General features: G+C 38.3%; 1 protein-coding gene across 1 annotated transcript in view; it reads left to right on the top strand.

Annotated features, from left to right (window-relative positions):
• Positions 1-26588, top strand: part of MICAL2 (microtubule associated monooxygenase, calponin and LIM domain containing 2) — a 122383-nt gene that overhangs the window by 29541 nt on the left and 66254 nt on the right. The window contains exons 3-14 of the mRNA XM_085224101.1: positions 10157-10364; positions 11007-11123; positions 12193-12294; positions 14003-14158; positions 15252-15352; positions 16836-17093; positions 17832-17947; positions 19422-19548; positions 19765-19855; positions 20024-20171; positions 22191-22390; positions 22889-23001. Coding sequence (XP_085080227.1) covers positions 10157-10364; positions 11007-11123; positions 12193-12294; positions 14003-14158; positions 15252-15352; positions 16836-17093; positions 17832-17947; positions 19422-19548; positions 19765-19855; positions 20024-20171; positions 22191-22390; positions 22889-23001 — 1737 coding nt within the window. The remainder of the gene's footprint in view (positions 1-10156; positions 10365-11006; positions 11124-12192; positions 12295-14002; positions 14159-15251; positions 15353-16835; positions 17094-17831; positions 17948-19421; positions 19549-19764; positions 19856-20023; positions 20172-22190; positions 22391-22888; positions 23002-26588) is intronic.

The following is a 26588-nucleotide window of genomic DNA, read 5'->3' as shown; positions in this document are numbered from 1 at the left end:
GCTGCTGCATCGTGTGAGTCAGGCCTTCCTCCTGGCTCCAGAGAGGCCCTGCAGTGCCAGATGTAGCTGCTACGGGTTTGTTGTTAGCGACAGGTCCAGCTTTGCCCCGGTAATGTTTGTGTACCGATAAGTGAGGAAATGCATAACTTCTGCTACCAAGAGGTGATTAAATGCTTGGCTGCTGAAAACCAGATTTCAGACAATAAAGCAATTTCCTGTCTCCTACAGTTCAGGTCCTTTTTGAGGTTCCCATGTCTGTGCTGAGAACCAGAGTTTTACACTGGTGTTGGCAACGGTTTGCTGCCAGACAGAGGAAATGCAGCAATGGCCATTTAATGAGTCCTGTTGAAGGCTGATTCTAGTCTTAATACAAATGTAGGTACTGGATAGAATGAGGTGCAGATGTAACTAAGTTGGAATGAGCACTAGTTCTTTAAAATTCTAATGTTGCCTTTCAAGATTTCAAAAAATAGAATAATTTTTTTAAAAACTGCTATACAGTCAGGCCATACTAGAGAAGGAATGTAATGTCCCTAGCAAGTTGGGAATAAACTGCAGAGAATGATTTGCAGTTTACAGTAATAGACCACAGCTGATCCCATTGGGCAGTGCTGACAGGGAGAGCTGGTTATGGGAGGCAGTGGTGTGCTGGAGCTGGGCTGGCTTTCTTCCCAGCTAGCTGGTGCAGATCAAACCCCTGCTGAAATACTTGGTCCAACGTGGTGCATGTGGTGTGGGTAAGAGGCAGATAAACTAGAGTATGCCCAGAGCAGAGAAGCGGGCACAAATCCTTGTTGCTCAGAGAACATGGCCTGCAGGAGAGGTTTCAGTTCCTTCACCTCTCTGTGTCAGAGGAGGCCCAAATGGAATGCTGCCTAATTATGTGGGCCACAACACAAGTGTTACTGGCCTCACCTTCTTTCTGTAGTAGTCCCATTCTCACTTCTTGATCGAATTCTGGTCTGTTTTTTCAGAGCTTGCATTTTTCAGAGCCTTGGACACTTGGTGCTCCTATTTCAGTCCTGAAGAGCAGCCTATGTTTCCCAAGATCATGCCCTGTTTCTGTGTGAGAAGATCCTAATTGAGAAGTAAACATAGTTGTACCATGCTAACTACTTGTGTCATGTTTCTCACTTCCTCTGCACCTCTGGATGAGGTACAGGAGCAAATTTAAAAGGAGCAGTGGAAGAGCAACTCCCTTTTGTGCAGTTTTTTGTGTGCCCTTGCTGAATTTACAATGCAGATAAAATGTCAGCTTCAGGGGAAATAATAACTGAGATGAGAGAACTCAGCGAGGGCTGGCAGTGAGCTTCCTGCCAAGGGTTCCACACCCAAATCATCTACAAGAATTTATTCTGATCAACAAATGCTTGGTGGAAGACAAAGACATTCCCCTCAGGTCTGTTTTTTCTTTCATTTGCTAGTTTTCAGCTAAGAAGGAAGTAGCTGCAGATGGCATGAAGCCTCATCTGGCAAGTGAGGGCTGTTGTGCCCAGCGGGGCTGTGGGGCTGCTGCAAGCAGGCTGTGGCCCAGTAGTACTGGGAGTGGTGGAACGAGCACAACTGGTATTGGTCAGGTCAGACAGGTACTTGGGTCTTGAGCTTCACCCTGCACAGATTGAAAACAGTCATTAGTATGTGTCTATGTAAATAAACACCAGCCTGCTCAGAATGTTGAGCCCATTCTGTTGCACTGATGGTGCAAAACAGACTTCTTACACCTTGTGAGGTGTGGAATGTGTCTTCAACTCTACACCTCTTTTCAAACCATATACCTTTTCCTTTCTTCACTTTTTTCAGTTTTTCAGTAATTTGTATTTCAAGTCTCCTTCCTTAAGCAGGTCCTGTTTTTAGCCAAAAACATTTTGGAAATAAGGACTGGGGATTCCAAAATCTACTGTAGAGTGATGAGCTATCACCAGATTTCTTCTGTGGAAGTGATGTTACCTTTCCCTGCTAGCAGAAGCTGTTACAGTAAGGATACATTTTCTTATTCTAATTGTGAGACTTGTTCTAGTCTGTCTATCTTGTTGACAGTCAGATGTGGTAGTGTTACATGATGGTGATTGTGCAATTCCTAGTGCTTTCAGTTTGTAAGTAAAGCCGTAAATTAAAAAAAAAAAAAAACTGCCTACGGTAAATTGACATGTGAAATGACTGGCTAAAACATTATTTGACTTTACTGGTTCTGTGGCCATGAGTGCTAGCACTGGAGAATGAAGGTCTTCAAAGACTGCATCATGACCTGGAAGAAAATAGACCTCAGGAGCCCCAAACTGTTGGCCACTTAGACACTTCTATATTTTGTATTAAGCTAGAGCTGCTATATGCTTGTCTCCATTCTACTTAGGGAATATAGAAATGATTGGATTTGATTATCTAATCCTTTAAAAATAAGTAAATAAATACAAATTTTGATTCTGCCTTAAACCTGATGGTTCATTTTTGAGCTCATTTACCCAGTACTGGCTTGTAAGAGCTAAGCCTTGATTAGATTTTGGTTAACAACTAGCCTGATATAAAAATGGGTTCTAAACATATTCTGAAATATGCTGTGAAATAGCCTTGAAATAATTTCACTTGCCACTTTCTTTCTAAAGCCAGATTTGAAGTGGAATCTTAGCTGACTTCGTAGGTTGTTGTTCAGCTACAAAATTTCAGGTTTTGTGTGGCATTTCATATCTGTGGACATGCCAGGCTGTAGCATGTTTGTTTCTGTGATTGTTTTTTTTTTTTCTTTTTTTCTTTTTAATAGCATATTGCCAACTTCTTCCTGTAGCAAAGCTACATGGTTGTTGACCAACTTGTCTGCATGCTTTGGATGCCTTTAGGCATGAGAAATCCCTTCCTCTGGGTCTGCAGACAAGTCCTCTGCTGGCTGGTCAGCATGGTTCATTTAGCCCCTGACTCTGAAACCATGTGTCAGATTCATTTTGTTCTTACTGTCACAATCTCAGTAATGTCACTACTCGCAAGACTTGTGGGACTCAAGGCTTGGTCTCTGTTTATTCTTTGCTGTGCTCAAGGGCTAGGTTGTTGGTGCCTCCACTTCTTATCTGTGTTGTCCAGTTATTTCTGGATTTTAATTTTATTTTTTCTGAAGTTTTTAAAGATAGCCTTAAAGTATTATCTCAGCATTACAGGCATAAACTTATAAAAATGGCAGTGTGCATAAATGGTGTGAACCGTATGTCCAAGATAGACAGTGTTCTTTCTGCAAGGTTTATCTTGTTTTCATTTTGATAGCTGAAGCAAATGGACAAAGAAAAGAAAGACAACACCGCTTTTTTCCTTGCTGTTTTTTTTTTCTCTGTTTTGATTACAGTAAGAGACAGGTGAGAAAATAGCACATATTTGTTTGATTCCAAGGAAGTTAGGGGTTTCTTTTGTTTTATTTGAGGAGGTTTCTGGATTAAAACACTTGCCTGACTTCTGGTAGGTAATCTTTTTATTGAAAGCAGAATGAGGTTTCTTGTCAGATGATATGCAGGTTTTCTTCAAATAACTGTAAGAGTCCTGGAGAGGAAGTGAAAGTCTCTAGAGATACTTTTTTGTTTAATGTCTACCAATTACATTTTTTAAATTTATTTTTTAGAAATTGTTATAAAAGCTCTGAAGTGAAGTCAAGTTATTTAAGTGTGACCATGGCCTCACGAGAGAGCTCGAGAATAATTCCGCAAAACAAAGTCCTGTCAGCCTTGATGCATCAGTGAAGGAACTCCTGAAATTCCAGTAAACTGAATGCATATAGACTCTGTTGCTTAGCACACTATAAGTTTCAGATGTCTTTCATACCACTGTTTTAATTTCAAACTATGAAAAGATTTTTATGAACAAATCTAATATTAGTACGTATATCCTGGAGACAGAGAGGGTGGCTCGGCAAGCATGTCTGAATTCATCCAGGAAAAATGAAGACACGTGGTTTTTTTCCATGCAGAAGCTTATCTTCCAAAAATCCTAGTAAAGATGAGCCAAATGAATGCAGTAAATGTACTAATGTTTCACTTCTGGCATTTTGTCCATAAAAAAAAAAAAAAAAGAGTGCAATAAAGATAGGTCCTCTTATCCCTGGATTGCACTGTGTCCAGCTACAAGGGCGGCAACTGCAGGGCACAGTACTGGGGAAAAGAGCTCTGTCCAAAATCAACCTGGATTAGGGAGCTTCAAATGCATACTGCAATCTTTTTAAGGAGGAAAAAAGAGAAAAGAAAAAAAAAAAAAAAAAACAACCAACAGCAGTGTCTCTGTTTTTGCCAGTTACTGATACAAATGCTTTTGGCAGGAATAGACCAAGCTGCATATTTGTGAGGCACTCAGCTGAGGGTATAGGGAATAAAATAAGATACTGGTGGGATCAAAAGCATTTCTGTGCTGGGCTGGGGTTTTGCTGCTACGGTTGGTGGCAATTAGAGGTGCACAAGCCTTGCTGTTCCAATTGCCTTTGAACAGTGGTATTTATGTGGTGTCCAAAAATGTCTGCTCAGCAAGATCCATCTAGTCTTCATATTTCAAGGTAGTTTTTGGAACTGTCTGTAACACATTCAAATAACGTGCTTTCATAACATTGTGGAGAATTAGGACCTGTCGTTAAAATACATTTAACTGAAGTAGTAGTTTTGTCAACAGTTAAACAGTTTTTAAAAGCTGTTTTAAAATTCATCTATTATAATATATTTTATGAGCTCCTTATAATGTTAGCAAGGTTAAAATTCATTATTGTGTAGTAAGTTTAATTAGCTCTTATATGGTTTTTCCCTACTTATTTTGATGAAAGAATGATATATATTTTTTTTTAAATAATTGCATGTAGTATAGATCTGTAAGTCACAGAAATTTTGGTTATAGTTTTTGTTATAAAATAATTCTTATTTCAGCTTGGCACTATCTATTTTATATTTATATGTACTATTGACAAATGATCACTCTCCAGATCACCGCCATCTTTGTCTGTGGTTATCACTATTACTGACAGGGTCCCGGTCTGTTGCTTTATACTAAACCCAGCTCTATAGGCGGGGTAGTGTATTTCAAGTTGGGCGACAGGCAATGAGTACAAACATGTTGGGCACTGTAGGGCATGTGACTGCCAAGGACCTGCTGCGCTTGCATAGCTCACATGGTTTGTACCTGAGCACCTTGCAGCGGCATGTCCTTCATCTTTTGCTGGTGCTTATATTCAGGCTGGTATGCAGAAAGGGAGATGCAAGTGTTCATACCAGAGTGGATTTGGTTTAGTGAAACAGTGAGCATCCAAATGGAGTTGTTGGATTTAAGGGCATAACTGTATACTTAAATGCTTTGGTGGACAAGGGCTGCAGCAACTGTATACTTAAATGCTTTGGTGGACAAGGACTGCAGCAAGATCAGACTCAATGCATTAGGGTGACAAAACACACTGTGCCTATGCACATTATACCTATTTGAACTTAGCCTACTGATTGTTTTTAGTAAAGGTTTAGCTTTTAAAATTTTAATGTTGTCTGAAACATATATAAACTTTGAAGTGACTTGAATTATAATGTTTCAAACAAAAAAAAAATTATATATTGGCTATTCAGTAAATTCAGGGTACGTTTACATGTCAGTATTTAGTGACTGCCACTGAACTTGTGTGTTAAAATCTGAGGCTACAAATGCGAGATGAACTTTAAGTCAGTAAGTCAGGAATGTCTGACTGACCAGCCCTGTTTCTGACAAAAGCATTCTTCTATGTATTGAAGGGGATGAAATGAAAAGCGCTGTGGTGGAGAGAGCTTCCTGCTGCACTTCTGGTAGCTGTCTGCCTTAGATGCTTCTGCAGCTGTTTTCCTTTGGAGCCTTTCCAGAGAAAGTTATTGCTGATCCAGGAAATGTGCTGTTCCATTAAATTTCATGGCTATCTTATGTTGCATCACATTTAGCTCTATCATGAATAAACACTTGCTCAAATCCATGTAGGATGTAATCCTGTGGTGTCAGTGAAATTAATTCTTGATGCATTCCTGCCCCCTCCAGTGTTGCATCAATAAGTCTGAGGCACTGGAATGTCCTGGATGCGCTGTCTGCAGAGCTGATAGCACCTGCAGCACAGTGCAAATGATGGAGCAGATTTGCCATGGGAAGACAGCATAGCCTGTCACTGTGCAGCCTGCAGGCCCTCTGGATGTGGGACTTCTGGCACTGCAGAGGGTCCCACGGCTGCCAGGAGCACCTGTAGCACCAGCCAGTGGCTTCCAGATGTGTGGTGAAGGCCTCCTTTCGTGCCTGTGGCAAGAGCCATCCCTGTGGGTCCCAAGTAGTGATTTGGGAGAACACTGTGTACCAGTTAGAGGAGGTTAGATTATCTATGTGGATATCTCTCACTAGTTTTCACTGGTATGCATGTAGATTTCCACTGAAGAGTGGGAATGGTGCTTCTGGCTGGTGTGCCATGGAACACAAGGTCTCTCTGTGTCGATCCAGTTGCAGTTAAGGCCCTGTCCAAAATTTATTTCCTCCGTTCTGAGCAGCTGAAAGGGTAGAAATGAGAAAGTTCTCACAGAATTCCTGCTGTAACTTTCGTCCTCATATTAGGAAGTTATTTGGGAGAGGTGGTGTGTTGTCATGAAACAATTCTGTTTTCTGGATCTAATTTAGTGGTTGAGTACTGCAGACGGGAGAGGACAGATGGGTTTAGAGTTGGGCAGTATGAATGTTAATACATGAGCTGCAGTGGATTCTATCTGTAACCGTGCAAAGAATTGTTGTTTGGCTGTGTTCAGCATTCACATATTGCTACCAACTGCTGCATTCCTTAAGTGTGAGCGTGTCAATACTAAACATTATATTTATGTTTTTCTTTTTTGTTGTTTTGTTTGTTTGTTTGTTTTGATCCTGCCTTTACATTTATTGCAGTCTGTGAGATTTTTGTGACTGGATAGGTCATTCTGAAGCTTTTTTTGTATTGTTTGTTTTTAACATAGTGTTAATATTCTTCCTCTCTCCTTCCTTTCTTTCAAAATCTGTTATTTCTTTAGCTCACTTTACTGTGTGGAAACCAATGGAGGCATTCTGCAAATTCTCAGCTCTTAAGTTGCATGTGGTTTTTCCAGAATGGGCAATAGGTGCAGGAATTCACAGGCTGAGGATTTAGTAGTGAGAAATGGGAGGGTTTGTGAAAGGTCCCTGCTCTTTCTTCCTCTTTCCTTTTCCTCCACTTCCATTTCCAAAGTGATTAATCTGTGTATTATTTGCAGGAGATCATACTGAAAAACTGTGTCAGGCACATAAGTCACCCACTTTTGGAGGGATAACTTGCGTTGTCATTTAGGTCATCACTACATGCCCTTTTGCAGTGTAGAAGCATTTGTCAGAGGTTTTTCAGGTACTGTCACTCCTAAACATACTAACAGAAGATCAGGCACCATCTCCAGTTGTCAGATTTAGTTCCTTTGAGGAGAATCAAACTTGAGACTTAGCAAATACTGTGTGTGCTTATATCATATGTGAAACTTTCTGATGGCTTTTTAATGGAACCTGGAAAACAATCTGTGAAGTTACTGCTGTAAGTAGAGTTTTCGTTATGGTATGGGACAAGTTACAGAAACAGATGGTTATATTTGAGAGATAAATACAGTGCTTTTTAACAGTGCCATAGAAACTCATGTACTCAGAGACTTTAGTCAAGTTTTATAAAATAGGCACATGCTTATTTGTAATGCAAATTGCAACAAGGTCATTTCAAAAGCAGCCCCCAATAAACCAGAAGTCTGTGGTAACAGCTGCTGAAAACAAAAAGTTACCCAAGGCTCCCCCTAGGCTGATTATAGGAAGGTTTCTCTGCTCTATGACTTAATTTGCAAGTGGAGAGCTGGGAAGGAAGGGCTGTGACAGGTGACTGGTATGGTCCCTTTTCTTATGCAATAAAGGTAGGAGTACAAGTGCAGTAGGCATTACCATTGCAAGAGTTTTATGCTGGTTTTGATCCCAGAAGTTTTAAGAAAGAAGTGCCAAATGCAAGCTCTACGTCAGCAGGAAGTATCCTTAATAAATCAAAGAACAAATAGTTTTGAGATGAATATGTTTATTGAAGGTAACTATGGATGGATGGCAAATATACAACCATTTTTCAAAGGGTCTCCAAGCAATTATTGAGATAATTCATCAGTATTGATAGGAGAAAGGAAGAGGGTAAAATCCTCCTTAAGTTTTAGCATACCAGGGTGAACTAACAATGTCTTCTGTGTGAGTTTTATTATTTGACAAGATCCACTATGATTAAATCTCAAAAGACTGTTTTTTGGGGGGGCTATTTCTTTTAAAGTTGCATTTATTTGTAATAAATATATGCAGCTGACATATATAATACAGTTTGTTAGCAAAAAAAAAAAACCCAACCAAACAAAAAACTTAACGGTCTCCCCACCCTGCAAAGGGGAAAGAAAAAAAGTCCTTATCAAACCATGTGTCGTCTTGATTTGTGAAATGTTTGTAACTGCTTGCTAAGCAAGCACTGCTAGAAGTTCTGTGTAGCTGTGAAGGCAGTTGCTTGCTTGTCGGAACTCAGAATACTCATGTTAATCACAAGGATGAACAGAAAAGAGCTGACCTGCACTCTCTCAGCGATTCTCTTCTGAAGTCAGGATATGTTCTGCACAATATTTTCCCCCTTTATGAAATTGTACCTGTTGATGTTTTCTTACTACTTACCATGCAGTGAGGAGTATTCTTATATTATAAATCGGGTATGGACATGGAAGTACACCAACCTAATTTAACTCACTTAATAACTAGTTAACAAAATACTTGCTTAAATCACTGCAAAAAAAGACCTTATATTTCAGTGAGAATGTGAGTTCTTTAGATTATTCACTTTAAAAATGTCTTTTTTATTTTTTTTTTTCACTTACGTGATTTGCTTGGACAAAAGTCAAGGACAAAAGTGAATGCCAGATAATTTTTAAGATGTTAAAACCTGAGAACAAGTGAACAAACCAAAATAAATAAATGACCCCATTTTATGAAAGAGAACTGTAATGAGAACCAGACTCACATCCAATGAGCCTCCAAATACAGTCCATGCTTGCTTTGAAAGTGTAATCACTGTCTGGCTATGTATGTGGGACAAACAGGAACATGTCTGCATTGCGAGATAATGGTTTTGGATTTGCTCTGCAGCACAGCTCAGCCTTGGATCCAAAGCTCACCCCTCAGCTCGTGCCCACCTTCTCCCTCTGTATCCCAAGCCCATTGCTTGAACTGATGGTGTAGGTTTTGTGAGGTCTTCATGGTTTGGGGAGTTGTTTTTTTTTTCTTCTTGCCCTTTAGTGAGGGAATGTGAGTATTGTTGAGTTTCCAAGACTGTTTCTAGGCAGTTTTTAGTAATCAAGCAGGAAAATGTAAACAACAGCTATATTTGGATTTTAATTAGTAGTTTTCTGGAAATGGTTTGCTTGTTAATCTGTGAAAACTCACAGCTGTCAGCTAAAATTTAGGTGAGGACTCTCTTTAATAGTTGCATTTTTTTTTTTTTTTTCTACGAATGCTCACATTCAGATTAAAGCCTCTAAGATGTGATTGTCTTAATGGTAAGGATGTTGGCCACTCCATGAAATGAAATAAGGCTTGCCACATTCCCCACCTCCGATGAAGCAGGACAAGCCTACTGACTTCCCTTGACGTATCCCTGCCTTACAGCAGCAGATGAACCAGGCTCTTCTATTCAGGATATTTCCTCATTTGGAGGAGGTTAACAAATACAGTAAGACTGCTAGCTTAACTAGCAGCTCCAGCAAATGTGTGCCAATTCCCTCTTACTAAATAAATAAAGCCTAATCAAGACTGCTTATTTCTGTTCCATTTTATGTAGGTGTAATACTATTTACTGCAAACAATTCTGAAATGCTGAATGTATCTGAGAGATATTCAAGCAGATTCTAAGAGGTGTTTGGCTTTCCATAGTTCCTCCTTTTTGTCAGATGTTCTTACGTCGGCATGAAGAAATTCATCCTCCTTTGTAAACTGTCTAAATGCCCCATGCAAACAAAATTTCTGTTCATTGATTTATACAGTCAATTTGAAGACGTTCTTGATAGCTGAATCTGACCAAATATGAAGTCATAACAACAGAATAAGTTAGAGATTACTTAGAAATCAGTACCAAATCCTGTGTAAAACTTCCTCTTTTCTCTGGTAGTGTTTAATTATTGGAGGTGGCCCATGTGGCTTGCGGACTGCCATAGAACTTGCCTTCCTGGGAGCCAAAGTTGTTGTTGTGGAGAAGCGGGACACTTTTTCAAGAAACAATGTGTTGCATCTCTGGCCGTTTACAATCCATGACCTCCGGGGACTAGGAGCAAAGAAGTTTTACGGGAAATTCTGTGCAGGATCCATTGATCACATCAGTAAGTACCTAAGGATATGGACTGTGTTCAGATAAAAGAGATGTGGAGATCAGATTAATGGAGACTTTCTCTGTTTGACAGAGAGCTTATCTGCCATAAATGTGTACGCATGTTAAGGAGAGAGAATAAAAGATTTCACTTAAGCAAAATGGCAGTTGGACAAATGACAGTCTTATGGAGCAGTTTGTTTAGTCTGGACTTCTTAAACAATAGGTTTTTATTACAGCTGTATGTAGAATCTTTATGTTCATTCTAGTATGCTAAAGGTAGATGCAGCTCTTAATGAGAAGAGAGGTGTAAGTGTGGTATTTCACAGGGAAATATTTCGTGCTGTAATATTTTTTTTTTCTTCAGGTGATTAAGCATATTGGGTATATAAGTACTCTAAATATTGTTAAAAAAGGCAAGCTTTAATTTTTATTTTTTTTAAATCACGGAAATCAGTTTTATAACCTATGAGATTGGAAAATGAGAAATAAGACAACAATGTCCTGGGGTGATTGCTACATTTGAATTTGCCACAATATGGGAAATAATAGCACTATATGTTTTTGTTAACAATGAATATCAGCTGGATGGCATGCTGACACCATTTGTACTTGCTTATGCATTAAATACATCTTTGCTTCTTGCTATTTACAGGTATTCGACAACTTCAACTTATCCTCTTCAAAGTTGCACTTATGCTAGGAGTTGAAATCCATGTGAATCTAGAATTTGTGAAAGTCCTAGAACCACCTGAAGATCAGGAAAATCAAAGTATGGTTTATCATAATGTGATTCTTTACAGAGTAACTTCATGTCAGGTCTTAGGAGAAGTCTGTCAAGGTAGTTGAATTCTGCTTAAAGGAATTAGAATCTTTTGCCCTTCTTTTTTTTTAGCCAGGTTTGCTGTCTGCAACTGTAGGCATAATAAGTATTGTTGTGACAGTGTTCTGATAATTTTTAAAATATGATCCAGCTTTAAGAGCTGAGGCTTTGCACTGTGTTTTCTGGCATGCATTTGAGGCTTTGTAGGGAGTCTGGTATGGCTTTCTTGGTATCTTCCTGCAAAAACAATTTTTGATTGATAATAGAAATATAGAGAACGGATGAAGCATTCTGGGCCTCATTTTGCTTTCACATTTGATACAGCTCCCACTTGCTCATGGTCTTATCAGTTATCTTATGCAAGATTTTTCCTATGAAATAAAGAAAAAATCTCTCTATATATATTAGTATTTAAGGAGAAGTAGCAATAGAATATTTTTAAATTTTACTTCATTAGAATACTATGCTATTCCTCTGTAAATGTTCATGTGCCAATACTAGAACAAATAAATTGTTAAAAGTACTTGAAACCTATTATATATCTCTTAAATGTTGGCAGTACTAACACTTTTAGTCAAACAGTTTTAACTTAATGCAAATATGAAATTCAGCTTCATTACTATACTTCTGTTAAACTGCAATTTAGAAGAGAGAATTAAAAGTATTGATGTGAGGAGGCTATCTTTCTTCTTTTAAAACCCATCTCTTCCTGTTAATATATGTATGTGCTCCCTTAATAAAGTAGTTGTGAGACTGTTTTTGTGAATGTGTACTTGTGATATGGGCCTTAGAGGAAATTTTGTGCTTCAGGCAATCCAAGTAAAGGCATCCTTTTTACGTTGACAGCTTATGAGCTTGACACATTGTTTAATCCAGTTTTTTCCCTGCATTGATCTGAGGTAGAATGCAAATCCATTTGAATGAGGAATAGACCACTTATCCTGATACTTTTTCTTCAGACTGAAAACCCTACTGTATTTCTGAACAAATATTATTATTTGATTCTTTGTGGTTTTAGAGATAGGTTGGAGGGCTGAGTTTCTTCCCGTGGATCACCCTTTGTCAGAGTATGAATTTGATGTTATTATTGGTGCAGATGGCCGCAGAAACACATTAGAAGGTAGGTGAATGTCTGCTTTCAGCCATGTTGTTTTTTTCCATTAGGATATATTGCAAAACCTGGAAGTCAGAGAACAAAAAGGAACATGCTGCCTTTAAATCCACTGGTGTCTGAGAAAACAAGTTTTTATGTGCTATGTTCTACTTTTTTGTTAAGTTGTGGCTCAAAATAATGGTACTTAAATGTTGTGACTGATTCTCAGCACTGTCTGTATCTGCTTTGCCTCCAGAATATAGCGTGATTCCATTGGGCTACCTTCAGTGTTAGGTAATCGCATGGTTATTTAACTTAAAGAGGACTGACAAGATGCATGTCAGGAATTGCATTGTCTTTGCTATTGTGCTGTAGGCTTGCCTATATGCTTGAGTTAATGACCAAAAAGTGACTGACAGGTATTTAATGAAGGCATCAGAAGTGTAAGTCCTGTGTAAAGATGATTTAACTTCAGACACAGTTACTTTGGAAACAATTTGAAAAGATAATAAATTATTGAAGGGGGGGGGGGGGGGACGCGCTTAATGGTCTTGAGTCTGTGCTGAGAATGTAGACTGTCTGAGCTCTTTGTTAGTGAGACACTACTTAAGCTGCTGCTGTATCACACGGACAAGCTTGTTACCTAATTATATGCCTTCCTTGTAACTTTAATTATATCCATGTTAATTTAAGTTCAGTAAATACTCCATTTCTCTCTCTTTTTTTTTTTTTTTTAGCTTCGTAATAGACCTGGGTTTTTTTCTTATGTCTGTCAAATGCAATATGCTAAGAATCAACTCCTTATGATATCTTTTATTACAAAAATCTCTACACTCTTTTCTGGCTATCCCCTATGAAGGATTATTTAAGTAGTCAAGTGTCAGCAAAATAAAATTATTCTTACCTCAGCTGCAGACTCAACTGAGAAGCTGATAGTTATTGTAACAGGATCTGAGGGAGTATTTCATGCACTGAAAATTATTTACATACAGAAGCTGGTATTTTCATGTTAACTTATTCCAATGAAATTGGAATTAGTGAAATACAGAATCTCTGTCCTACTTCACAATTTCCTTATGTATAAAGGGAATACACAAAAAGAAAAACTGAATGTGTAATTGCAAGATGGGTGCTTAGCAGGTGTTTTTGTGAAACTATGATGAAGTAAGAATGCAAGTAACTTTGCTTGTTGAACTGCTCATATTGGAAATAAGTTACTGAATATTTTTCAACCCCTAAAATCTTTGAAAAACTGCATTAGTTTTTAGTGTGTGCAGCTAAGCCCTGTTATAGAGGTTTCTGTTCTCAGATGCTGCTTTTGACTAATGATTTTTGTATGTTTTTTCATAAACTGATTACTGCCCGTCTAACATAAATCACATTTGTTATTCAGCAGGTTAAAAATGTTTCCCTCCATTGAATTTATCTGCACTGTTTCCAGTTTATCTTCATTCACCCCTTGTCTTTAACTTCTCATGTTCAACTTCTTCCCCTACCTCCCCTTCAGACTTCAGTAGGTTGTTTTTAAAATGAGACTTTATCTTCAGTACAGTACAATTCCACTTTTGCAGCTGGGACTGGGAGGGAAAGACTTTGCATTCAAGGGAATTTAAGATGGAATGTGCTGATTGTATTGTTCGATGAAATACTGGATTAGACCAAGTATTCTTCAGCTGACCCTCCTTCATATTATGTGAAGTTTTCAGTGTTTTTATTTATTTTCTTTGCTTACCAGGTTTTAGGAGAAAGGAGTTTCGTGGAAAGCTAGCTATAGCTATCACTGCCAATTTTATAAACAGAAATACAACTGCAGAAGCCAAAGTAGAAGAAATTAGTGGTGTTGCTTTCATCTTCAATCAGAAGTTCTTCCAAGACCTTAAAGAGGAAACAGGTGGAGAATATTTCTATTAGCATCAATTTGAATACATTTCATTAAAAAACAAATGATAAAGTGCTGATGATGTCATAATCTAGCCAAGGGAAATTATGTATATTTATGATGTGGTGGGATTTTCTTTTTAGCTTAGGTGTTGCCACACTGTTGTTTGTTTTGGTGTTTAAATTTTTCTCAACTGTTTTAAAAAAAAAAAAAAAAAAAGCCATGTCCAACAACTTGAGAAGAGCTTTTCCAGTGCCCAAAGATTTCCCTGAAGGCATGGTTTGTTTTGCTTGTGTGTGTCTGTTCACATACTGAATGAACTCCGTGAAAAAGATATTGCCCTTCTAGGAGGGGTCTGTTTTTCTTTTTGATGTGCAGATCTGATAAAGTGCCATAAATATTTGAATATAAACAGTGAAATATATCTGTATGAAAAGAGGTTTCAGAATAGTTGCATCCCTTAGAAGTACAAACAATTCCATTCTTACAACTAATTTATTATTAATATTGCTATTGTAACAACATCAAAACTTCTGGTTAGACCCAAAGCCAGAAGTCTAGCAACCTAAAAAAGCATGCTGTTCCTTTTATTTCTCTTTCTCACCCCAGAAGATTCATCATAGAATCATAGAGTGGCTTGAGTTGGAAGGGACCTCAAAAATTGCCTGGTTCCAAACCCCCCTGCTTTGGGAAGGGTTGCCAACCACTAAATCAGATACTAGATCAGGCTACCCAGAGCCCCATCCAACCTGGCCTTGAACACCTCCAGGAACAGAGCATGCACAACTACTCTGGGTAAACTGTTCCAGCACATCACCACTTCCTCAGTGAAAAACTTCCCCTGACATCTAATCTGAATCTCCTCCCTTTTAGTCTAAAAGTGTTCCCCTTTGTCCTATCAAACATCCTGTTAATAAGGCTGTAATTAACTGGCTTTTCCTTAGTAGAATGCCAAATATCTTTGAATTATGTGGAGACAAACTTGTTGGGTCACTCCTTGGGAGAGTGAATGTGTTCCAAGAAGAAACTTGTAGGTCTCACTATAGTATTGTTAGTAAATGACAGAAAATGCCTTGTACTTTGTAACAAATGTATTCTCTTTCAGGAATTGACTTGGAGAATATTGTTTACTACAAAGATAGCACACATTATTTTGTGATGACGGCAAAAAAACAGAGTCTTCTGGACAAAGGAGTGATTATAAATGTATGTAAAAATTCTGGGGAAAGCTTTATTTCATTTACCTGGCACATAATAACTGTGAACATCTGCATAAATGTTATTCCATATTATAGAAGGTGTTTATAGACTTATTAGGTCACCTGATTAAAGCTCAGATCACTTAGACCTTACTCTGTTGACTGTTTTTGTTGTTGTTTTTCCTATTAGCACGAAGTTTCTACAGAGAGCTGAAAATTATACTTGCTAAATTTCTCACTTGTGAGACCGGCAAAAATGAGATTTTCATTCAGCTTAGAAATGTGTAGTGGTGTCATCACCCCAAAAAATAAGAACCTCGTTTATTTTAAGGTTAACCTCGCACAACTATGTCCAGTTTCATAGAACAAGCGCATAAATGCGAGGGCATGAGCTTTCAAAAATACCTGGAAATTTCTGAGGCCTTTTGAAAAAGTGTTTTTTTTCTTTTTCCTTTTATTTATTTTTTTGTTCTCTAAAAGAAAGAGGTGGTTTTCCTTTGTTTCTAGAAAGTGTTTTTGGTGCTACTTAAGGCACTATTTAAATTTCTTTTCCTGGAAATGCAGTAGTAGGCAACTTTTCCTGTGAAGTAAGACAATGCCAGAACAGTCAATCATAATTTCCCATAGGAAGTGCCTGTAGGGAACTGTCGCAAGACTTCTTTCTGATGGAACCACTTAACTCAATGCTACAATTTCCAGACTTATTGGAGGATGCAGCCACAGTGGTTGCCTCAGAGGTGACGGGACAGTGGTGGGTGGCCCCTGGAGCTAAGAGGCTGATGTTTGCAGGTGGGTGGGGTGGGGCATTTAAGGAAGAGGAGCTGTGGCTGTGGCCTGGGCCTGGCAGTCATCTTCCTGAGTTTCTCACATTTGAGCAAAGAGAACAATCTGCTGGAAGACAGCTAGGCTCATAGCCATTCTCTGGCATCATCCTTGTGATTAGGGGTCTCATCCGTGATTAAGCTGTAAATAGAAACTGCCTTATTAATAATCTTTGGCTTTAAATAGAGTGACCTGTAAAGGGAATGTCCTTTACCACACTGACTGGAAAAACAGACAGACACACAAAAAAAAAAAAAAAAAAAAAAATTTCTGTGGTCCAAATTTGAATGTGTGGACTTAACTGAGCTGTTAAGTCAAACCTTCAGGTTGAGACTAGCATGTTAACATCATTGCTTCGTAGTTATTTCTGCTCCAATTTTTTTTTTTTATGTAGGGTGCACTCAAGGGAAAAGGAGTTGGAGTGATGATGATCACGTCTTTTGATAGAATGGAAGTTATGAAGAAAACACATAGCTAAGGAGCTGGGAGGCTCCATAATATTTTACTGCAAATAAAGCTGCTTTTCAGTATTGGCACAGTGTTCCAATTTGTGGTAGCAGAAGAAACCTATATTTCTGTATTTTTGAGAGGTCATGATAAATTTCCCTTCAAGGTTCCATTTCAGAGAGTTTAGATGGAGTATGTAATCCTTTACCTCTCTCTTGCAGGACTATATTGATACTGAGTTACTCCTCTGCGGGGAGAATGTGAACCAGAGCAATTTGCTGTCCTATGCTAGAGAAGCTGCTGACTTTGCAACCAACTATCAGCTGCCTTCCTTGGATTTTGCAATTAATCACTATGGGCAACCAGATGTAGCAATGTTTGACTTTACATCTATGTATGCATCTGAGAATGCTGCACTGGTGAGAGAAAGGCACAGACATCAGCTCCTGGTTGCACTTGTTGGAGACAGTTTACTCGAGGTACATCTAGGCTTATTTTCCAAATACTTCTTTTAATCCAGCCATTTTATCTCCCTTCTCAAACAGTCTTTGTATTCTCTTCCATGTCCTGAAACAAACGTACCTACCTCGGAGTAGACATTTTATTCTTTTTTTTTTTTTAACGCCATAGTTTATGTCATAACTAATGCTTGGCTGGTAGTCCCTATCTGGGATTCTGCTTTGCTTTATGCATGTTGTATTTCTGTCTGAAAACTGTGAGCTGTGTGTCCTCAGCTTAGGTGCATGGTATAACTCTCCTGTTTTCAGTCAGAGGGAAAAACTTAGTCCAAATTTTATTGCAGTCTCTTTGCTTTAGTATGTTTTCTTTCTTAAGTGAAAAGTATCCATTAGCTGTAACACACACATTTGTTTTATTATTATTATTTTTAACCAGACTGACAGCCTGAAGTATTTGAGAAGACTAGCCTAAATGAGAGGAAAGAAAAAAAGGCATAATTCCCACCCCTCATACCCTGCCCCACCACCTTTCAAAAAAAAAAAAAAAAAAAGAAAGCACAGAGCACAGTTGTCTTCATTATCTGAGACTTAGAGAAACCCCTAAAAAACTGTAAGAGTTGGCTGTGCTGTATTTTAATTCTTACCAGGCTGCTTTTCTAAGACAGTATGAAACCTTATGTTCCAAATTCATATCGTAAGTTAGTTCTGTAATAAAATCTGAAGAAACAGAAAGAGTTAAAATGTAAATGTTTCTTACAGCCTTTCTGGCCAATGGGTACTGGCTGTGCAAGAGGCTTCTTAGCTGCTTTTGATACCGCTTGGATGGTGCGGAGCTGGGCTCAAGGAAAACCCCCACTAGAAATCCTTGCTGAACGGTGAGCTCTGCTTTTGTCTTCTTCATTTTCAATGTGCTTTAAGGTGTTACTGTGTTGGTTGAAGACAGTGGAAGATGAAACATTATCTGGATAAAAATTTTGTTTCCCTGCAGTGGCATTCAGTTGAAATTATCCATTCTTTTAGGTAACTAAACAGTTTGCAGTGGCAGTAGTGTTACTTTAAAAGCTTCTGTACACTGATTCAGAGGTTCAGCAGCATGCATGACATGGGTCTAAATCATTAATTTAAGTTATGAATGACTAGATTTAAGTATAATTTTTGAGTGGGAAAAATCTAATGTTATCTTTAAACCTGTAGTTTAACTAATACAAGTTGCCCAGAGAGTTTGTGGATGCCTCAGTCCTGGAGGTGTTCAAGGCCAGATTGAATGGAGCCCTGGGAAGCCTGATCCTAGTGGATGGCAGCCCTGCCTGTGTCAGAGATGTTGGAACTCTGTCCTCTTGAAGCTCCTTTACAATCTAAACTAACCATCCTATGATTCTATGAACTTGTGAAAAGAACTAACTCTCCAAGCATCTCAGCACCTGTGTTTGTTGTTGTGGTGTTTTTTTGTTTTTTTGTTTTTAATTTCAATAGCAAAAAAGATGTTCATTACTGAAACAATTGTAAACAAATACTTTAAAGCCAACAGTTTTCATTATTAGTATCTCTTTTTAACTTTGCATTGTGGCTTAGTAGGTCAACTGCCTTCTCTATTTAGTCTGATAAATGTCCGCAAAGATGAACTGCTGTTATGCTGAATCATCAGCTTCTTTCTCTGTATAATGACTTCTTGATCAGAGCAAAAACCTGTTGTTAACTACACTAGTAATCCTGGTGTGGCAATGGTCTGATGGTTGAAGTTGCTGACTTTGATGCTGTCAGCATCAACCCTACTGTCCTGCAGCTGCCCAGGCTTTTTAGAGGCAGATAGACTATAGAAATAGTCATGGCTGTGGTAATGCAAGTAAGAGCATTACAAACTACAGTGCTTTGAGGATTTTTAAGATAGAAGCGTGTATGATGACTCAAACACTTCATAGTCCCCAGTGGAAAATTGAACAGCATAACAAAAAAGGCTGTGGTGGTTATAGGAATAAAGAATGACGGGTTTTTGTGCTGTTATGTGGTAAAGGAGTTACTCCTTGGGTGGAGGTTAAAGCAAAACCAGATGACTGTATGATGTAACGTTCTTTTTTTAAGTTGTTCTTCTTGCTCTCTTCCTGCCTCAGGGAAATATGGGCATAAGTTCTAAGAGTCTGTCTTTTTGTTGACCTTCTTTCTGTCTGGCATCCCTTTCCTGCTGAGTGGGGGTAAGAAGTTGGATGGATACATTGTGTAGTTAGTGCATAACATTTGTCCAGGCAGAATCAAAATAAAGGTGTGGATAACTACAAAAAAAAAAATCTTTTTATATAATGAATACATTACAATCAATATATTTTTACATCTTTTTTGTTTTTTCTTTGTAAGGGAGAGTATTTATCGACTCTTGCCTCAGACTACCCCTGAAAATATTAACAAGAACTTTGACCAGTATACCATTGATCCAGGAACGAGGTACCCAAACTTGAACTCAAGCTGTGTTCGACCTCACCAGGTCAGTACTTAAAAGACTTGCTTGTGAAATCACAAGTATTTTGTTGTTTTTGCTGGGTTTCTTTTGTCCATGAATGGCCACAAATAGTACATAAAATCTTCAGAAGACTCCGTAGTCTAGATCCTGCTGTTGATAAAGTTAACCTAGAAAGAAAAAAAGTTTTTTTTTCCCTTCAAGCAATTCTAACGTTGTGTTACAAATGATTTTAACTTGTAGGTGAAACAATTATACGTTACCAATGAGTTACAGCAATGTTCTCTTGAAAGAGCAAGCTCCATTAGAAGATCAGTGAATCTCTCAAGACGTGGTATGTGGTATCTCATGCTTGTAATATGGAATAAAATATAATTAAATATATATTAAATATATATTAATATATTAATATTAAATATATTAAATACAATACAGCTTGAAATACTGAAGCTTTCTGAGCATACAAAAAATGATTGAAATATTTGCTCTTTGCTAACTGCAGAGTCAGACATTCGACCTAACAAACTCTTGACCTGGTGTCAGAAACAGACAGAAGGGTACCGTAATGTTAACATCACAGACCTGACTACTTCTTGGAAAAGTGGCCTTGCACTGTGTGCAATTATCCATCGCTTCAGGCCTGACCTCATGTAAGTGACATCTGTAGATTTTAGGCATAGGATACATCAAGTATTCACCAAAGTATAGCATAAGAGCAGCTAAAATACTGGTACTCTACAATTCCCTTCTATTTATTTTTGCAAGGAGGTACACACCATAGCCTGGCTTTGGGGAGCAAGGGAGTAGGGTTGTTTTTATTTTGCCTTTTTTTTTTTTTTTCTCCGATGTGTGTCCTTGCATGCCATTTAGAATGAAATGCATATGCTTTCAAAGAGCTAGGAAGGTTTTGAACCTTATGACTTGTGATTATGTTCATGGGATTCACAGTTACTTAAAATGAAAATCGCAGTGCTTGGAGAATGTGAGAGTTGTATTCCCAAGTCCCTGGAGACAGGTTTTTAGGGTATATTTAAAACCACAGTTGTAATGATACTATCAGGAGTTAGAAAAATACTTGGTTCAGTCTTAAATGAGCTGTCTTTTGCCTACTGTAGTGGTTACCACAATAATCTATGCAAACACCAGGCCACAGAGGTAGTGTGGGAGATGGCAGCCTTGCAGAGTTCTTCATCCAGTGTCTTGGCACGTGGGCTCTGCAGAAAGGACTAGCCCTTGAAAATTAACTATTCTAGGAACTGATTATATGCCAGCATCTCCATTTTTAACTGTGTTTCTGGGGTCCTCACCATGCAAGGCTTGACTTCTTATATTTGAATACTTTAAAAGGCTTCGTAGTTAGAGACAAGAGGGGTGGTGTGTAACAGGGGACAGGAATGGCAATTACTGGCAAGGGATCACAAGGCCTGCTTGTTGACATCTGTGCTGGGGTGACTCTTCTGCCTTCTCCCAAGTCTCCAAAATGCAGTGGGTTCTTTCTCTTGCCTTTCCACACAGATTAGTCACCCACAGACTTAGGAATCATAAGTCAATTACTGTCAGCTGCTCTTTACTATAGATAAATGAAAGAAATCATTGAGTTGTTTTTTTACGTGGCATGATAATTTGGGAAAAAAAATAGGAATGATGTCCAGGGTACTTGCTTGTATAGCTTTATCAGAGGAAGAACTAACACTGCATATTCTAAGAAAAAGGTTGATGGGTTGTTTGGGGTGAGGTTTTTGTGGTGGAATTTTTTTTTTGTTAGGTTAGTTGCTAAACAAATTAAAAAAAAAAAAAAAAACTTTTTTAAAAAAAAAAAAAGAGGATGGGGTGGAATGAGTGTGGCAGATGATTATGGATGGTTTTGTTGCCAAAGGAGAGAGTAGAAAGCAAAGTCATCATTGCTGTATGTGGAAAGCGTATCTCTTGGGCACTGCTCTCTAGAAAGTTGAAAGATTCCTGAGCTAACGTATGTCATGCTGTTTGTTCACATTTGGATCATGTTGGCTTCTCCTGTTAAATGCGGTTGCTGAAGGAAGCATGTGCCTAGATGGGAGCTGAGCAGGCCAGTGAGGCAGCTGCCTGCAGGCTGCAGGCAGTGCTAGGGCAGAGGACTGTGTGCACTCTCTGACTCCACAAATGGGTGTTGAGAAGAGAGAAATTCTTTTGGGTTCAAAAGCTCACGTTCCTTATGAGGAGAAAGAAACTACCCTGCCTGGAGCTTTATAACTTATTCTCGTTTATTTTAATAATGGATTTTGGAAGTCATTCAAAGGTACTGGAGCCTTAGAATAAGTCTTAGAGAAAATGTATTAGAGAATGGTAATGCAGTTCCAAATGTGTGATATATTTATTTAGTGCACTAATAAATCTGGTTATGGCATGTGCAGGAGCTCCTCATTCAAGCTGTGCAGGTAATTAACATCTTAAAGAGAAATGCAGTGCATCTGCATGTGTGCATGCACACATATAGCATGTTTGTTTCCTAAAATACTCACCTAAATTACTCCTTGTGGTTTTGGTTAGAGTTAGGATTCACATGGTGAAATGCCCATGCCTTCTCTTACATTCTTGTCCTGCACCTCTCTGATTTACAAGGGGATCCTGTTGTGTTTCCAGGGAGTACGGAGAGCAAACTGCTACTGATGCCTGTACATTCTCCCCCACAGAGACTTTGATGCACTGAACGAAGAGGACATTGTCAAAAACAACCAACTAGGATTTGATGTTGCTGAGCGGGAATTTGGAATCCCCCCTTTGACCACAGGGAAGGAGGTGGGGTCAGCTGAGGAGCCTGACAAGCTCAGCATGGTCATGTACCTCTCCAAATTTTACGAGCTGTTCAGGGGCACACCTCTGAGGACAGTAGGTAAGCTGAATCCAGACTGTTCCTTGTTCTCCCAAGTTTGGGAAGTGGGACCACTTTATCTAGGCTGCCCACAAGCACTGCGTCTGTGCCAGAAGCCATTTCCCAATTGAGCCATTCTGACACACAGTAATGTCTGCAATAACTACCTTGTGCTTAGAAAAGGAAAGAGGGAAGAATGTGATGGGACACCAAGGTTTTTCAGGTCCTTGATGGTTTCAGAGAACAGAGGTAGTTGGATAACTGCAGCTTGAAATCATTAAGTTTGTGTATGAGGTCATTAAAAATCATTGTCTGTAAAGGGTGACTGCCTATGTCATGTCTGTTCCTTGATTTTTTTGTTTGTTTGTTAAAAACTTACCTCTGTATTGTATGCATTTTATTAGCCTGAGTTTCTCATACATAATTTTTATTACTATTCAACTGAAATGTAATGGCTTTGGCAATTTTTTTTTTTAATTGAATAAGTATACTTCAGTCTTTTTTTTTTTTTTTAAACAGATGCTGGGGATAAGCAAAATGGAGAAAGTAATGAACTTTGTTCAGCAAAATCATCAAACTTCATCTTTAATAATTACATCAACTTAACTTTACCAAGGAAGCGAGTGCCAAAGGTAAACTGTGAAGAATGGTTTGTTCTATAAATCTTTGTCTTTTAAAGGTGGAAAATTAACTCCTGTGCTCATAAATAAGGGTGAAAGATTTGTGTGCATGTTAAGGAAGTAAAATAAGATTTCAACAAAAATTAACACACGTGAACGCTAAATGATGAAGCTGAAACGTTGTCACTGTCAAATGGCTGACGCATTAATAAACCCAGTTAAGCATTCTCTGTAAATGCTGATATTCTAATTTTGGTGATGATTTGTGTGTACTTCAGGAGATTTCATATTCATTCTCCATATCAATCTTTTTCAGTGTAGATAAAAGGTAGGGGAAGAGGATGTTTTATTTGATGTGTTCTTAAGTTGTGGTTATGAACTCGAGTTGTTGGAGTTCTTGGCTGCATTACCTGCAACTTATGCTTTCTTTTTAGAAAGTTTCCTAGAGATATTTTTAAGAAGTTTGGTGTGATGCTACATGCCACGTTTTGTAGTTTTACTGTTTTCTTTTGTTCTTGTTTTGTGGTGGTTTTGTTTTTGTTTTCTTTTGATGGGGAAGTCTGAGATTTTGCTAGGCATGACTATTACTCCCTTTAAGAAAAATAGTATTGCAGCTTTATATTCCTAGGTTGAAATATATATTCATAATCTTACACGTTTGTTCAAATAGTCACTGGTATATAAGTCTTAGAAGCTTTTTTGAGCACTTCGTGGGTTTTGTCTATGTTCTGCAGGAGAGCCCTTCATACCCTTCTAGATATTAAAGCCTGCAAGGGTGGCAAACAGTAGACAGTTTAATTAACATGACCCTGAGATAGTGATCTGTTCAAACATACCCATGTACTTTTCTCTCTGTGTCACTTACTAATGAGAACTTATTGACATGCCCTGTTTATGTCCCTGTATGAAACCCGTCAATGCCTATACATGTTGCAATTAAAGACTACAGTGCTTTGAAGAGGTACGGAGACCTGAGTTAATACTGTCTGACATAGGATTGTGTGCAGTGGGAGTATTGCCTTTGTATTTCTGAATGGACTATAACTTCAAAAGTTTTAAATTAGAAGTTGCTGTAATGAAATTATTCTGTAATAAACTGTTTCGCCCTCTGCTTATTCATTAATTTGGTCTTCTGCTGAAGGAAGACCTTGAGGAGGGGTTTTGCTTTCACAGCCAAACGTAACTTCATTTTAAATCGGGAGTGTCTGCCAAATCTAGCTCAGAGGCAGTAGTGTCTTGCTGGAATTAACCAGTGCTAGTTAGACAGCAATGTGTGCTTCTCCACCAGAATGAGTTCAACTTGTGTATTCTGAAATACAGTTTTATGCAAAACTGTTCCAAGTTTTGAGTTTCCTAGGCTAGACAGAAATTTAAGTTGCTTTTTTTGTTTGATTTTACAGACCTCCTTAATACTTAACTTCATTGTTTCCTTTACACCCTATGCAGTATTTGCCAAGTTTTGCCTGCAGAAACACAATTTTTCTACTCTTCTGAGTGTGGTGTCCTTAATAAAAAATCAGGTGTATGTATATTAACTTAATCAATGTTTTTAATATGTTTCTTTTTGCATTTGTTGCTATCTTACCTTCCTAGTTGTGGTAGAGATGTGGATTGTTTTTGTTTTGTTCTTGGTTGCCTGAAAAACTACTTCAGAATTTCCAGATATTTCCTAGAGTTACTTACTTCTCAGATGTTTTCCATCCACAAAAATATTTTCAAAACCCGTGGACAGTCAGCTGCCGAGTAAGCTCATATATCCTTATTAGGAAATAACTTTTCCCTGACATCCGCATGTAGACAAAACAAAGTGGCATTTTTCCCATCTAAGCAAGCACTGAGAAAGTAAACAGGCACAATAAACATTGCATTTTCTTGTGGGTGACATCTTTAGAAGAAAAACTTTTTTTTTCCTGACCACAATGTTATTATTTTTCTCTGAGTTATTTGCAGAACTAACTAGTAGTAGTGGGTTTCCATTACTGAGGCATACAGCCCTCTGACTAACCTCTCATTGTAAAACATGCCTTCTGTCTAACAGGAGGTGAGTTTCTTGGCACTACATGAAAGCATGAGGTGATTTGCTTGATGGCCCCTTCAGTTTCACACCACAGGGGCTTGTTTGAATAGAGAAGGGGAAGCAATATTTTGCAAATCAGCTTGAGGAGTGAGACTGTCAGGAGCATTTACTTTATGTGAGGCCTTACAGCCTTGTCATGGATGACACATGAAGCTTAACAAGAAATACACTGCTCAGACTGGGACAGAAATTTGCAAAGACTGTAATAGTGGGAAACTAGCTGGCTGGGAAGTAGGACTTCTTGGACCACTTGAGTTAGAGTTTGGCTGTCTCTTCAGTTTTGTGGCTCTTTCCCCTGTGCAAAGTAGTGTTGAGCGTTATCCAGGTATGACAGGAGAAGAGCACTTATGTATCACAAAATCAGAAACCATCTGGAACACTGTAATATCTCTTTCTGAGCTCTGTCCCATCCAGTTTGTCCTTTTATTTGGCTAGACAGGGGATCTTTATCTGGGCACAACTGGTGAGAGATCAGGAGGTGCCTCGCACTGACATGACTGTTGCTGTCCTGGCAGCATTGGGCTAGATTGAGTAGTGTTTCCCGTTTTTCTTCCTGTGTCAACAGAGCTCAAATGGAACTTGATATTTCCTGTACTCCAGACTAAGAAATGAATTGAGGTGTTTACACAACGAAGAGTATGATCTTTCTTGGAGTTTTGTTAGGCAATTAACTTGCTTTGTTTTTCACTTCTTTGTAACAAAAGTCCTTTATGTGGACTCTGAAAGGCAACATCTTGTTTGCTTCATTTACTTAGGCAAAATCTACTTTTATGTGGTATAGATTATTATGCAGAATATGTTGTTGTTCGCTGTTGCTTGGTAGACTAATGATTTTAAGTATTGTAAAACTGCATTACTGAAAGCTGGTCATTGGAAGACAAAGTACCAAAACATACGGAGTAATCAAAATATTGTCATTTGATTCTTTTGGTGTTTGCCCAGAAGTTGTTTGGGATTATTTTTATTCACTCCATAATGACTTATTAAACACAGCATATATATATATAGGAAGACTGTATTCTTTGATCCATCTCTTTATTCTTTTTTTTTTTCTCCAAATTGGATGAGCAATTGTGAGTTACCTTATGGGCAAATACAAATAAATGGAATATAGTTCATTGCTCATAAAATAGAGCCAAACATGATGTTTACAATACAAAATCTCTCCATAACCTGGCTAGATGAATTGTCAGCTCTTTAAGAATGAATTCAATAAAAAATGATGTAAATGTTTATTAACTATTTTGCGAATTAGGGCAGACTGAGGCATGAAATATTGTTTGTGTTGTGTCCAGTAAAATAACTGAGTATGTGCATAGCTTGAGAACAAAGTAGGCAATTTGATTGCTTAAATACTACTGTGTAAGTCCATAATGGGGAAGATGAACCCTACAAGGGAGAAAGACGCAGACAATAATTGCTCGGGCTGGAGAAGAGAAGGCTCTGGGGAGACCTGATAGCAACCGTTCAGTATCTAAAGAGGAGCTAAAAGAAAGAAGGGGACAGACTCTTTATCAGAGTC

The sequence above is a fragment of the Meleagris gallopavo genome, chromosome 5 (genome assembly GCF_905368555.1).
Source record: "Meleagris gallopavo chromosome 5, MGAL_WU_HG_1.1, whole genome shotgun sequence".
Taxonomy (NCBI): Eukaryota; Metazoa; Chordata; class Aves; order Galliformes; family Phasianidae; genus Meleagris; species Meleagris gallopavo.
This window is presented reverse-complemented; position numbering and strand designations above follow the sequence as displayed.